This window comes from Bos grunniens, chromosome 4, assembly GCF_055505025.1.
Source record: "Bos grunniens cultivar Pamir isolate PY7600 chromosome 4, Bosgru_T2T1.0, whole genome shotgun sequence".
Taxonomy (NCBI): Eukaryota; Metazoa; Chordata; class Mammalia; order Artiodactyla; family Bovidae; genus Bos; species Bos grunniens.
Genome location: NC_141168.1, coordinates 79896543 through 79908812, shown reverse-complemented (window position 1 = coordinate 79908812; position 12270 = coordinate 79896543). Strand labels below are relative to the sequence as shown.

General features: G+C 37.4%; 1 protein-coding gene and 1 long non-coding RNA gene across 52 annotated transcripts in view; one reads left to right on the top strand and one right to left on the bottom strand.

Moving 5' to 3' along the window:
- The window catches only part of LOC147374431 (platelet glycoprotein 4), a 381790-nt gene that overhangs the window by 30220 nt on the left and 339300 nt on the right, over positions 1-12270 (bottom strand). For 24 of the 50 annotated variants that reach the window (XM_086398520.1, XM_086398530.1, XM_086398551.1 and 21 more), the window contains 2 exons: positions 4361-4446; positions 2747-2954 (listed from right to left, as the gene is read on the bottom strand). In XM_086398520.1, the coding sequence (XP_086254646.1) occupies positions 2747-2866 (120 nt within the window). In that variant the 5' untranslated portion in view covers positions 2867-2954; positions 4361-4446. Of the gene's footprint in view, positions 1-2746; positions 2955-4360; positions 4447-5588; positions 5694-9612; positions 10086-12270 lie in introns of all 50 variants that reach the window. The other 26 variants (XM_086398517.1, XM_086398539.1, XM_086398506.1 and 23 more) reach the window with 6 other exon arrangements.
- Positions 1-12270, top strand: part of LOC147374434 (uncharacterized) — a 288128-nt gene that overhangs the window by 252395 nt on the left and 23463 nt on the right. The gene's annotated exons all lie outside the window — the stretch shown is intronic.

Here is a 12270-nt window from a genome sequence, read left to right as displayed (position 1 = left end):
CTCATCTCTGCCTTCAGATTGCCTAGGTTTAGAAACTAACTCATATTCCTTTTGGCTGGGTGAGTTGTCAGGTTGATTTAAGGTCTTGTGATGGTAGTATGTTCTCATTGATATTTGTGAAGATTAAATGAATTAGTATATATGAAGCTCTTAGTAGGACTAAAAAATGCTTTATTTAGTATATAGTATAATATATTAGTATGTGTCGCATATAACTTACTAGTATATTGTATTGCCGTTTCCTTCTTCAGTATATTTGATACCCGTCTCTAAATGCAGATTTTGTTATATCTAACAACTACAGGTAAATATACAGTACTATTGCCTGTCATGTCATTAATTAGTCTTCTGCCTGATGCTCAAAAGTTTCCTAAATTTTACCCCATGTTAGTATCTTTCCAATCATCTTTGCTGTTATCTCTTTGGTTTGACACATTAAAAAAAATTTTTTTCCTTCTATCGTCACAATATTTAGTTGCATGTCCACAACTTTTCCCCATGGCATCAAGCAGTCCCTTGACACTTTTATTGGAACTCTCTTTGGACTTTCAAAATTTTATACTTCAAAATCCAATCCAAGTCTCACCTTCTTCCTGAAGTTACTGAATACTCTGTGAAAGTTCTCTTTCTAAATAGTGTATGCTTTAGAATTCAAGTACAGAGTTTCACAAGTCTCTGTAGTTTTTTTTACAATATGCTTTTTCCCAGTTAAAATTTATATTTCTTGAGATAAATATTTATTCTCTCTTAGCCTCTATACAAATTTTTGATGTCTCAAAACTCTTATTTCCTGAAGATTAGGCATATGAACTTAGAGATAAATATTAAACAATTAAAATAGATGTTAGTGCCTCTCATGACGTCTAACAGAGACTCTGTATGTATAATATTGTTGAATAATAAGAAGAAACAATAGATGATCACTGTTCGCTACTGATTATCAAGTATGAATAAAACAAATCTTAGTCTAAGATGATGTAACTGGAAGATTATTGTGGCTTTTCTCTTCTGAAGATTAAATAAAAAATTATAGTCTGTGTGTCAAAATTTATCCTGTTCTCACTCCACAGATACAGAAGGGAAACGAGTTTATAGAGTAGAAAGGATATAGGACAGTAGCAGTTCTCTCTAACACGTTAGACACTCCACACCTCACCATCTCCTGTCTGTCTCTATTCAGCTATATTAATATCAAGAAAACTGGGAATTCCAAGGAAGCAGATGGTATTTAATGTATAATATTTCCAGTTAAATCCATGAGGTTACAATTTTGCTGTCAGTTAGCAAGAGAAAAGATAGAAATGCCTGTGTGGTTATTAAGCAAATATAGCATACAAGTATAGAAACTGTACCAACAATGTCCTATTTCTTAATCTGTTGTACTAAGACAATAGCTATAATAATACAGTCAGAAAAGTTTTTTAATTTATAGACTAAGCATTTAGCTGAACAAAAACAAACCAAAAAAGCTTTGGAAAATAGTAACTTCTTGTCCTGGATAACTAGATTTGAAATTAAATCTTCATATTGAGTCAGGCAGTGCTTTAGTGAAAAATAATTGTAATTATTTAAACTCCTAGTAAGAGTAGGATGTCAAACATGGGTGAATGGATGAGACAGATAAAGGTCTTGACAAGAACAGAAACTCCAGTATGTTGTTGATCTCCTCTGTACATCGTGCTTACTGACATCTAGACCACTGGCATCTGAACCAGGATGACAGCTGAGGCTAGCACTCAGATAAGTTTATTTGGCCAGCATTATATTTTAAAAATAAACATACATGCCTCTGAGCAGGGCACACACTTGTAACTTCACAGTAGTCATTGTCTTGTTTTTATATTGTCCTTGGTAGCTTTTTTAAAGGCTTGTCACCAAACCCTGAAGTTATTTGAATTTGCTATCCCTGGTTTAGGACTCCAGCAGATCTACATCTCCTTATGTCTAGTCTTCCTTTACTTTATCAGTTAAAGTTGGTGAGTATAAAGCTGAATTAGAAGGAACTAGGATGAGAGACAGATTCTCGTTTGTTGTGCAAAGCCTATGTATTGTCACTTTATTTTTAGTTAAATCTGTAGTGAACTTGTTTGTATACGTACATATATATATATATGCACACACACATATATATACACACATATACGTACATATATATACTGGGATATGTTCTGCATAACATTTCTGAAAATATTTTCTAAAAGTCCCTTATCAACCTTCATCAGTAGGAAATGTTTATAAGAATCATATTAATATTATACACATATATAACAGTTTACCAAACAAAAATAAAATTTACCAGTTTTACCAAATATTCCTAAGTCAATATTAAACACAGTTTTAAGTTATATACAATTTTTCTTTAATCAACTGTAACCAAAGGGCAACTACTTTTATAAATGTACCCTCACAAAATAACACTCATTTCTCATTCAAAAGCATATGAAAAGCATATCAGCATACTCTTTGGACATAATTTAATGGAATAACTTCTACTTATCTGCATACCTATAATAGTTTTTATCAGAAATTAAATATTTAGACTTAAGATGACAGTGCATTCATACAGAGTATACATCATACTTTGATTACTTCTCTATCATGTAGAGTTTCAGTTGTTCAAAATCACCTTTGTGTTAGACACAAAATTGCTGGTTATAATGAAATATAAAACAGGAACCCTAAGCCAAACACAAATCAAGGTAGACTGAATCAGGATGAAAAGAAATATTCTTGATACCACTTGTACCTTTTTAATTGTCTTCTCAATAAGCATGTCTCCAACTGGCATTAGAATCCCTCCGAACAGAGCCAGGACTGCACCAATGACAGCACCAGCAACGAGCCCACAGTTTCGATCGCAGCCCATGTTTCTTGTTCAAGGAAAAACTGAGGTTCAGCACCTGCTTCTTTCCAATTCCCGGGTCTGATGAAAGTGGTTGCCAAGAGGTCTGGTTCTGTCATTAAAAGGAGATCATAAAACAGAAGCATAAATATCAGTACAAAAAGATCAAAGTACAAGGAAAACGCAACTGAAACAAATCATTTTGCCAGGTATAAACAGATTTTTTTTTTTTTTAGAAAAATTTCTAGATCTTTTTTTTTTTTTTTAAACTAAACCTACCTACCGGTGGTAGAAACAATAAATATCATCACATAGAGCATTTCCTCAAAATTCTCCTCTTTAATTTTTTTTCTGTGGATGATTAACATACTGAAATCTTATCTATGTAGAATATGCTTATGTACTCTTGCCCTATGCCTACTTTCTGTCAGCCTGGGACACTCATGGATATTTTTGCCCTCTATCTGGCTTTTCCACCTAAACACAGCCATTTGCACAGCACTACATAGGGAACAACAGACTGGTTCCAAATAGGAAAAGGAGTACATCAAGGCTGTATATTGTCAGCCTGCTTATTTAACTTATATGCAGAGTACATCATGAGAAATGCTGGAAGAAGCACAAGCTGGAATCAAGATTGCCAGGAGAAATATCAATAACCTCAGATATGTAGATGACACCAGCCTTATGGCAGAAAGTGAAGAAGAACAAAAAGCCTCTTGATGAAAGTGAAAGAGGAGAGTGAAAAAGTTGACTTAAAGCTCAACATTCAGAAAACGAAGATCATGGCATCTGGTCCTATCACTTCATGGCAAATAGATGGGAAAACAGTGACTGACTTTATTTTGGGGGGCTCCAAAATCACTGCAGATGGTGATTGCAGCCATGAAATTAAAAGACACTCCTTGGAAGGAAAGTTACGACCAACCTAGCCAGCATATTAAAAAGCAGAGACATATTACTTTGTCAACAAAGCTTCGTCTAGTCAAGGCTATGGTTTTTCCAGTGGTCATGTATGGATGTGAGAGTTGGACTATAAAGAAAGCTGAGTGCCGAAGAATTGATGCTTTTGAACTGTGTGTGGTGTTGGAGAAGACTCTTGAGAGTCCCTTGGACTGCAAGGAGATCCAACCAGTCCATCCTAAAGGAGATCAGTCCTGGGTGTTTAGTGGAAGGACTGATTCTGAAGCTGAAACTCCAATACTTTGGCCACCTGATGCAGAGAGCTGACTCATTTGAAAAGACCCTGATGCTGGGAAAGATTGAGAACAGGAGAAGAGGATGACAGAGGATGAGATGGTTGGATGGCATCACCAATTCAATGGACATGAGTTTGGGTAGACTCCGGGAGTTGGTGATGGACAGGGAGACCTGGCTTGCTGTGGTCCATGGGGTCACAAAAAGTTGGATGAAATTGAACTGAACTGAACCTGGTATTCTCCTGCAAATTGAATGTGGGTTGACTGGAGTCTATTCCATCTAAATGCCAAACAAGAACGGTAAAAATTTTTTCTTTACCTTTTTCACAATTAGAAAGATACAGTTTTTACAGTAAACGATCTGATGAGTCTTAGAAGGAGTCAGTTCTTCTAATCAGTGGTAACCTATCAGTTAAAACAAAAAAACACGAGTAAATTAGGGAAATACATTGTCAGAAAATTAATACTACACTACTTTCTAATATCACCAAAATTATAATCACTGTTAAAAGAAAATTCCATTCTCATGGATATTGATTTCATGCTTGAATTCTTTCTTATCAACTGTGTTGAAAACGTTGAAATATTTTACATAATATTTTCACTTATTTTTAATAACTGATTTTTATATCTTCTAAAGGTGAACAGAACTTGAAGAAAATATGTACTGTAGAGTATATCTAGATTCTGTAATAGGTATTGCTTTCTTACTACCCTGAAATACATATATTTTAACATATTCAAGAGCAATAGTGTTCCTTTTGTTGTAGGGAGCTGATTCATAGGGCTTCCCTGGTGACTCAGTGGTAAAGAATCTGGCTGCCAATACAGGAGATGTGGGTTGAGTCCCTGGGTTGGGACAATCCCCTGGAGAAGCAAATGGCAATCCACTCCAGTATTTTTGCCTGGGAAATCCCATGGACAGAGGAGCCTGGTGGGCTACAGTTAATGAGGGTGCCAAAGAATCAGACATGCTTAGAGACTAAACAGCAACAACAATAAACTGATTCATAACAATTCTGTTAAAATCAACTAGATTGTGTCAGTATGTATTTCACTTAGTCTTATCTTTGGAAAACAATTCTTAGCGTAATAAGTAGATCCTGTGGTAACAAGACTTTATCATTCAAATACCTAAAACATACTCTTTGAGCAGTTTGATTGCAGTAGGAAATCTATACTAGGGTTGACCTGACATTGATAAACAGAATGTGCTTTGTAGCTTGGAAACAAATACTCCCTACTTCAGAATGCCCTTGCCCAAGGAAGACAAAAATTGCAACAGATTGGAGGGACACACAATATTTTTGTCAGTCTTGTAAGGATAATAGTAAAAATCATACTTTGTTATGGTTTCAGATTTTTCCCTCCATGGCTTGGTTGTGGTTACAGTACCATTCTGATGGTTTTAATAGTATTTCTTTCCACTTGAGTAAGCATTTAATTTTTTAAAAGTACTAATTGCATAGCTAAGAAAATGTTAAGAATAATGTTAAGAAAATAAAGGAATAAGACTTTCCCTAAAAATGGAAAAAGGCAAATCTTACAAACTTTTTTCACTCTTCAGGATTTCCACTCGCTTATACCAAATACCTAGGATGATCCACTGTAAATCAGGATGAACGAACCGATTCACACTGAGGTCCTGGTGGCTAAGAAGTTTGAATAGTCATTAATGTCACATGTTTTTTCCCAATGTAAACAAAACACACAAGCCTAAACAAGTGATTTACTTTTCCTGTGGAATTTTATGTCTCTGAGCAAGTTGAGTTGTTGTTGTTTAGTTGCGAAATCATTAGCAACTCTTAGCAACTCATGGGCTGCAGCACACCAGGCTCCACTGTCCTCCGCTATCTCCTGGAGTTTGCTCAAATTCATATCCATTGAGTCCATGATGCTATCCAACTATCTCATCCTCTGCTACCCCTTTCTCCTATTGCCTTCAGTCTTTCCCAGCATCAGGGTCTTTTCTAATTAGTCAGCTCTTCACATCAGGTGGCCAAAGTATTGGAACTTCAACCCATCCTTCCAATGAATATTCAGGGTTGATTTCCTTTGGGATTGACTGGTTTGATCTCCTTGTAGCCCAAGGGACTCTCAAGAGTCTTCTCCAGCCCCCTAATTTGAAAGCATCAATTTGTTGGCATTTGGCCTTCTTTATGGTTCGACTGTCTCATCTGTACATGACTACTGTAAAAACCATAGCTTTGGCTATATGGACCTTTGTAGGAAAAGTGATATCTTTGCTTTTCAGTACACTAAGTTTGGCATAGCTTTCCTTTCTTTATTAATTGCTTGGGGGTAGAACCTGCCTGCCAGTGCAGGAGATGTAAGAGACACAGGTTAGTTTCCTGGAAGTCAGGAAGATCCCCTAGAAAAGGGAATGGCCACCCACTCCAGTATTCTAGACTAGAGAATTCCATGGACAGAGGAGCCTGGCGGGCTACATTCCATAGGGTCACATTGGTCATGACTGAAATGATTCAACACAAAGAATGAAGAATAACATGCTCCCTCCTATGGCTTTGGGTAGGATTGTCATAATACAGTGGAATAAATTATTTAAACTTGATAATAATGACTAGATATTCTCAAGTAGAATCTCTTTTCTACTTGTGAATATCATTCAAGTGTGCTCTACTGTATGTAAGAGACCATATTCAGGGGAGCTTATCAAGCACTATTTTACTGAATGCCCATCTTATAGACCATTCCCCAGCTCTCATCTGTAAGTTATATTTGAGGTAGACATCAAAATACAGGGTTCCAAACTGCTGTAATTAAGGGTGGGAGACTCAAGATGAAACCAAAGTGTGATTGGCCATTTTCTTGCCAGATGACCATGGGCAAGCTATTTAATTGCTCTGTTCCTCAATTTCTTCATGTGTAAAGTAAGATTATAAGATGAGACTCCCATTTTTTCATTTAAGCAGCTGAACTGGTTCTTCACTCAAATCCCTACATGGAAGACCAAGCCAAGTGACTTAGATTACAGCCTTTGTGGGACCACCAAGACCCTGATTCCTAACTAGGTTTCCTGCATCCCACCTAGCACTATTTTGTCCCATGTTTAGGATGCTTGAGGAGCATCTCTGTAGAAACCTGTGGATTGCAATTCATTAAAAAATTGGACAGGAAATCCTGAGGGTCAAATTCTAGTTTCATTTATATAACATCAGGAATACAACTCAATCATCTCTTTTGGAAAGGTATTTTCTACATAAATGCCACAAAATTATTCAATATTAATGTCCTTTGCAGTTTTATGTCAGATGGAATATAAAATGATTTTAAAATTACAGATCTTTTATTTCTGAAATGGATATAGGTGTGTGTTATTTGTCTGTTCCCAGATTCTGTGCCATCACCTAGTTGAGAATCTATCTGACCTTTCCCAGAATCATTACCCTTTCTTTAAGCAGTCCCATGGACTATAGGGAAGAGTCCCGAGGGGCAAAAAGTCCCCCAAAATCTGCTGGATGACCCAATGTGTTCTTTAGCGCCTTCCTCTCTAAACATGCTACTACTACTAAGTCACTTCAGTCATGTCCGACTCTGTGCGACCCCACGGATGGCAGCCCACCAGGCTCCCCCATCCCTGGGATTCTCCAGGCAAGAATACTGGAGTGGGTTGCCATCTCCTTCTCCAATACATGAAAGTGAAAGTGAAGTCGCTCATGAAAGCTCATTATTATGCCATCCAAGGACCCTGTGCCCAGAGATGTCAAGTTATCGGTAGACCTGGGTACTGCCTAGACTCTGTCTGCTTTGAACTCAAAACTGAAGTGAGATAGTGCACACAGCCCAGTGCTGTTGAATCAAGTTCATCAGAAAACAGAAGTGTCAATGATTTATTCTGCTAAATTGCATGCTTAGACAGTTACTAGTCTAACACTGGTCTGGATGATATCTAAGCAAAGATAGTAGTGTGACTCACATTCCTGCATACATGTACTGATATTTTTGACAGAAAGAGATTGACTTTATGAACTTTTTGACCAGCTTATTTCGTTATCTTGATGCAAGTTTTTTTTTTCCCCCTCTAAAAATAGGCAAGATATTTTATATAAATGTAATCCTTCTTTGGAGAAGGCAATGGCACCCCACTCCAGTACTCTTGCCTGGAAAATCCAATGGACTGAGGAGCCTGGTAGGCTGCAGTCCATTGGGTTGCTAAGAGTCGGACACAACTGAGCGACTTCACTTTCACTTTTCACTTTCATGCATTGGAGAAGGAAATGGCAACCCACTCCAGTGTTCTTGCCTGGAGAATCCCATGGACAGAGGAGCCTGGTGGGCTGCCGTCTATGGGGTTGCACAGAGTTGGACACGACTGAAGTGACTTAGCAGCAATCCTTCTTTATCAATGGCTTTGCTTTCCATGGTTTCACTTATCCACAGTCAAAAGCGGTCAACTGAAGCTAACTGAATCCTAGAAAGTAAAATCTTAGATTTTACTACTTAGGGTTTGGTGCTATCTCTAGGTTCAGGCACCCACTGAGGGTCTTGGGTTTATCACGCTTCAGTGCCTTGTCACCATGAGTAAGTATTGTTATTGTAATCATACTTCAAGCTTATGCTTCATACTGCTGCTGCTGCTGCTATGTCGCTTCAGTCGTGTTCAACTCTGTGCGACCCCATAGACGGCAGCCCACCAGGCTTCACCGACCCTGGGATTCTCCAGGCAATAACACTGGAGTGGGTTGCCATTTCCTTCTCCAATGCATGAAAGTGAAAAGTGAAAGTGAAGTTACTCAGTCGTGTCTGACTCTTAGCGACCCCATGGACTGCAGCCTACCAGGCTCCCGCATCCCTGGGATTTTCCAGGCAAGAGTACTGGAGTGGGGTGCCATTGCCTTCTCACCGCAAAATTACAAATACAAGTTGACCCTTGAACAACGTAGAGAGGTTATGGACAATGCAGGCGTGGAAAATCCACATATAACTATACCATCAGCTTACCTGTGGTATCCAACCAACTGCATATATTGGATCAGGTTGTACTGTAGTATTTATTCAAAAGATACTCCATAAAAGTGGACTGACAAAGTTCAAACCTATTGTGTCCAAGGGTCAGCTGTAATTTGTGCTTTCCCAGGAGGCTCAGTAGTAGAGAATCTGCCTGCCAATGCAGGAGGTGTGGATTTAATCCCAGGGTCATGAAAATCCCATGGAGAAGGAAATGGCAACCTACTCCAATATTCTTGCCTGAAAAATCCCATTGGACAGAGGAGCCTAGCGGGCTACAGTACATGGGGTTGTTGCAAAGAGTCAGACAGGACTTAGCGACCGAGCATACGTGCCACTGTAGTTTTATTCACCTGAAGCAAAGGAGGAACCAACAAATTAAATAGGATGTGCACTGAATACATGAGAAAAGTTCAGGTTACTCAGCATGCTGTACTCAATAACAGCTTTATAAAGTGTAGTCTGTCTCCACTGTTCTCTCAGATGTAGCTATTTAGAGCAGATAAAATTTGCATTTTGCACACTTGGTTTTCTTAGTTATATAGATTCTTTCATAATAAAATGTATTTTATTTGCTAATTTTAGGTTAAATTTTATTCTTACCCTTATTTCTTCATTAGAAATAATAATTTACTGCTTGCTTCAGTCCAGTTCAGTTCAGTTGCTCAGTCATGTCCGACTCTTTGCGACCCCATGAATCGCAGCACGCCAGGCCTCCCTGTCCATCACCAACTCCCAGAGTTCACCCAAACCCATGTCCATCGAGTCAGTGATGCCATCCAGCCATCTCATCCTCTGTCGTCCCCTTCTCCTCCTGCCTCCAATCCCTCCCAGCATCAGAGTCTTTTCCAATGAGTCAACTCTTTGCATGAGGCAACCAAAGTATTGGAGTTTCAGCTTTAGCATCAGTCCTTCCAATGAACACTGAGGACTGATCTTCTTTAGAATGGACTGGTTGGATCTCCTTGCAGTCCAAGGGACTCTGAAGAGTCTTCTCTGACACCACAGTTCAAAAGCATCAATTCTTCGGCACTCAGCTTTCTTCACAGTCCAACTCTCGCATCCATACATGACCACTGGAAAAACCATAGCCTTGACTAGACGGACCTTTGTTGGCAAAGTAATGTCTCTGCTTTTGAATATGCTATCTAGGTTGGTCATAACTTTCCTTCCAAGGAGTAAGCTGCTTGCTTAAAGTACTTCAATTTAGAAAACAAAAAATTCACATATACAGGAAAGAAAACTTATTTTTGAGACTTACAAGAAGAAAGATGAGAAAATAAAGACATTGTAAGATCCCACTAATCCCATACCTTTCTTGTCTGTGTCCTGTCAGTTCACAGACCATAAATCCTACTCTTTTTGTAGAGTTTGTGAACGTAACTACATGTGGGCTGTTTATTTTCTTGCTGTCAAGTCAACAGTGTGTTTCTAGATGAACTTATGAGTGTTATGCCTTTCCATTATGTTGGAAACCTGGTGGTCGGAACTGAGACTAAGCTTTAAGTGTCCACATAAGTAGGTCAGAATAGCCGAGAAACTTCCCAGAGAATTTGTGACTATTTTCATCTGTGTATAGAGCTGTGTTTACTTGGAAACTCCACCCAGAAAAAGGCATGGCCAAGAGGTATGGTTTCCTAGGATGAGAACTGTGAAACTTTAAAACAGATTCATATTACATACTTGTGCTATGAATGAATGCCAGGACTTGGATGACATTTTCTGACTCATGAGTGAATATCTCAAATTTCCTATTCTATCCATAAGCCTTCCTTCTGCTTTTCATCAGAATAGGAAACCAGATCACATCTCTGTTTTCTACTGGACACACAAGTAATTCTTTTAATACACAACCTTTTCCTCACCAAATACAGTATTTGCCAAAAAAACCCAGGTTTGGAGTTTGGGGGCGATTAATTCAACAACAGGTTGAATGTGAAAATTAGCTTTCCAAATTAAGTTCCTTTTCACACTCTTAATTTACACGATATCTAGGTGTGTTTTCAAAGCCACGATTCCCTAGACATGAGCAAGATGCAGATTCATATCAAGCTGGTTAAATCAGTTATTTAGATCTGGTTGTGTTTCATCAAGTGAATACAGAAGGTCACTAGATTAGTACTTACTTTACCTGCAATCGCAGCATATGAAGGTAGTTAAAAGAAGAACTATTCTGATCAAAGTGGGCAGGAACTGTGGCCCTTTCCCTTTCTAGTCACATCTCAGTTGGGCTCTGAGTCATCCCCACAGAACCCTAGGGCTCTGTGGAAAATGTTTAAATAACTACATTCGGAAATCGTCATCATCTTCTCTTATTGAAGTTACCATAATCTTTTTAATGTATATGGGCATTTCCATCCTATCAGAATATATGGAGGTAAATATATATAATAGAAAATGTATAGATATCATAATATAATACACTTCACTAAATTATGCCTTTCAAATATAACAACTTTTATTTTTGTGGTAATCTTAAAATACTTAAAACAGTGATTACATTGACTTCAGTATCACATTAAATGTTCTTCTAGAAACACACCAGTCTTTTGGAGTAAGTTTTAGAGTACTTGATTATAGAGATTACTGTAGATTTGAAATGATTCTTTTAGAGTCTTATCAGTTTAAATAGAATCATCTAGAACCATTCTTGATTTTTGAATCCTGATAGAAACACTATTGTTTCTTTTTCCCCAACCCAACTCTTACTATGAACAGAAAGATAGTATAAGATTTTCAATAGTTATTATTCTGGGCTTTGAATTCAAGTAATTTAGGTTTTATTCTCAGGCTAACATTATAGTTTCTCTGTGGCTCAGTTTTCTCTAAAATGGATATATATACAGCATATATGGTTATAAATGTCAAGTAAAATTCAGTGAGAATGAATAAAATTTCCTATCATAGCACCTGTTATGTTATTTGAAATATAGGAAATATATTGAACTATAACATAACAGTAAAATATTATTGTGAATTGGCCAAGTATTTTTAAAAATTCTACTAAATGTGTCTTTTTCATAAATAATAAATGATCATTTCCAAAACTCTTAGAATACAATAAAATCTGCTGAGATGGCTTATTCTTAAGTATACAGGGGTTTAGAATATTATGTAAATGAAAAATCAACTCCTAGGTTAGAATAATTCCTCAAAACTTTCAGCCATGACTTGGGCCACTGAATTAAAAAATACCTTGTGATTAAAATCAGAAAATAGTTACAGAATCAGTTCTTTAAGGAAGAAAGAATCCACAAGATT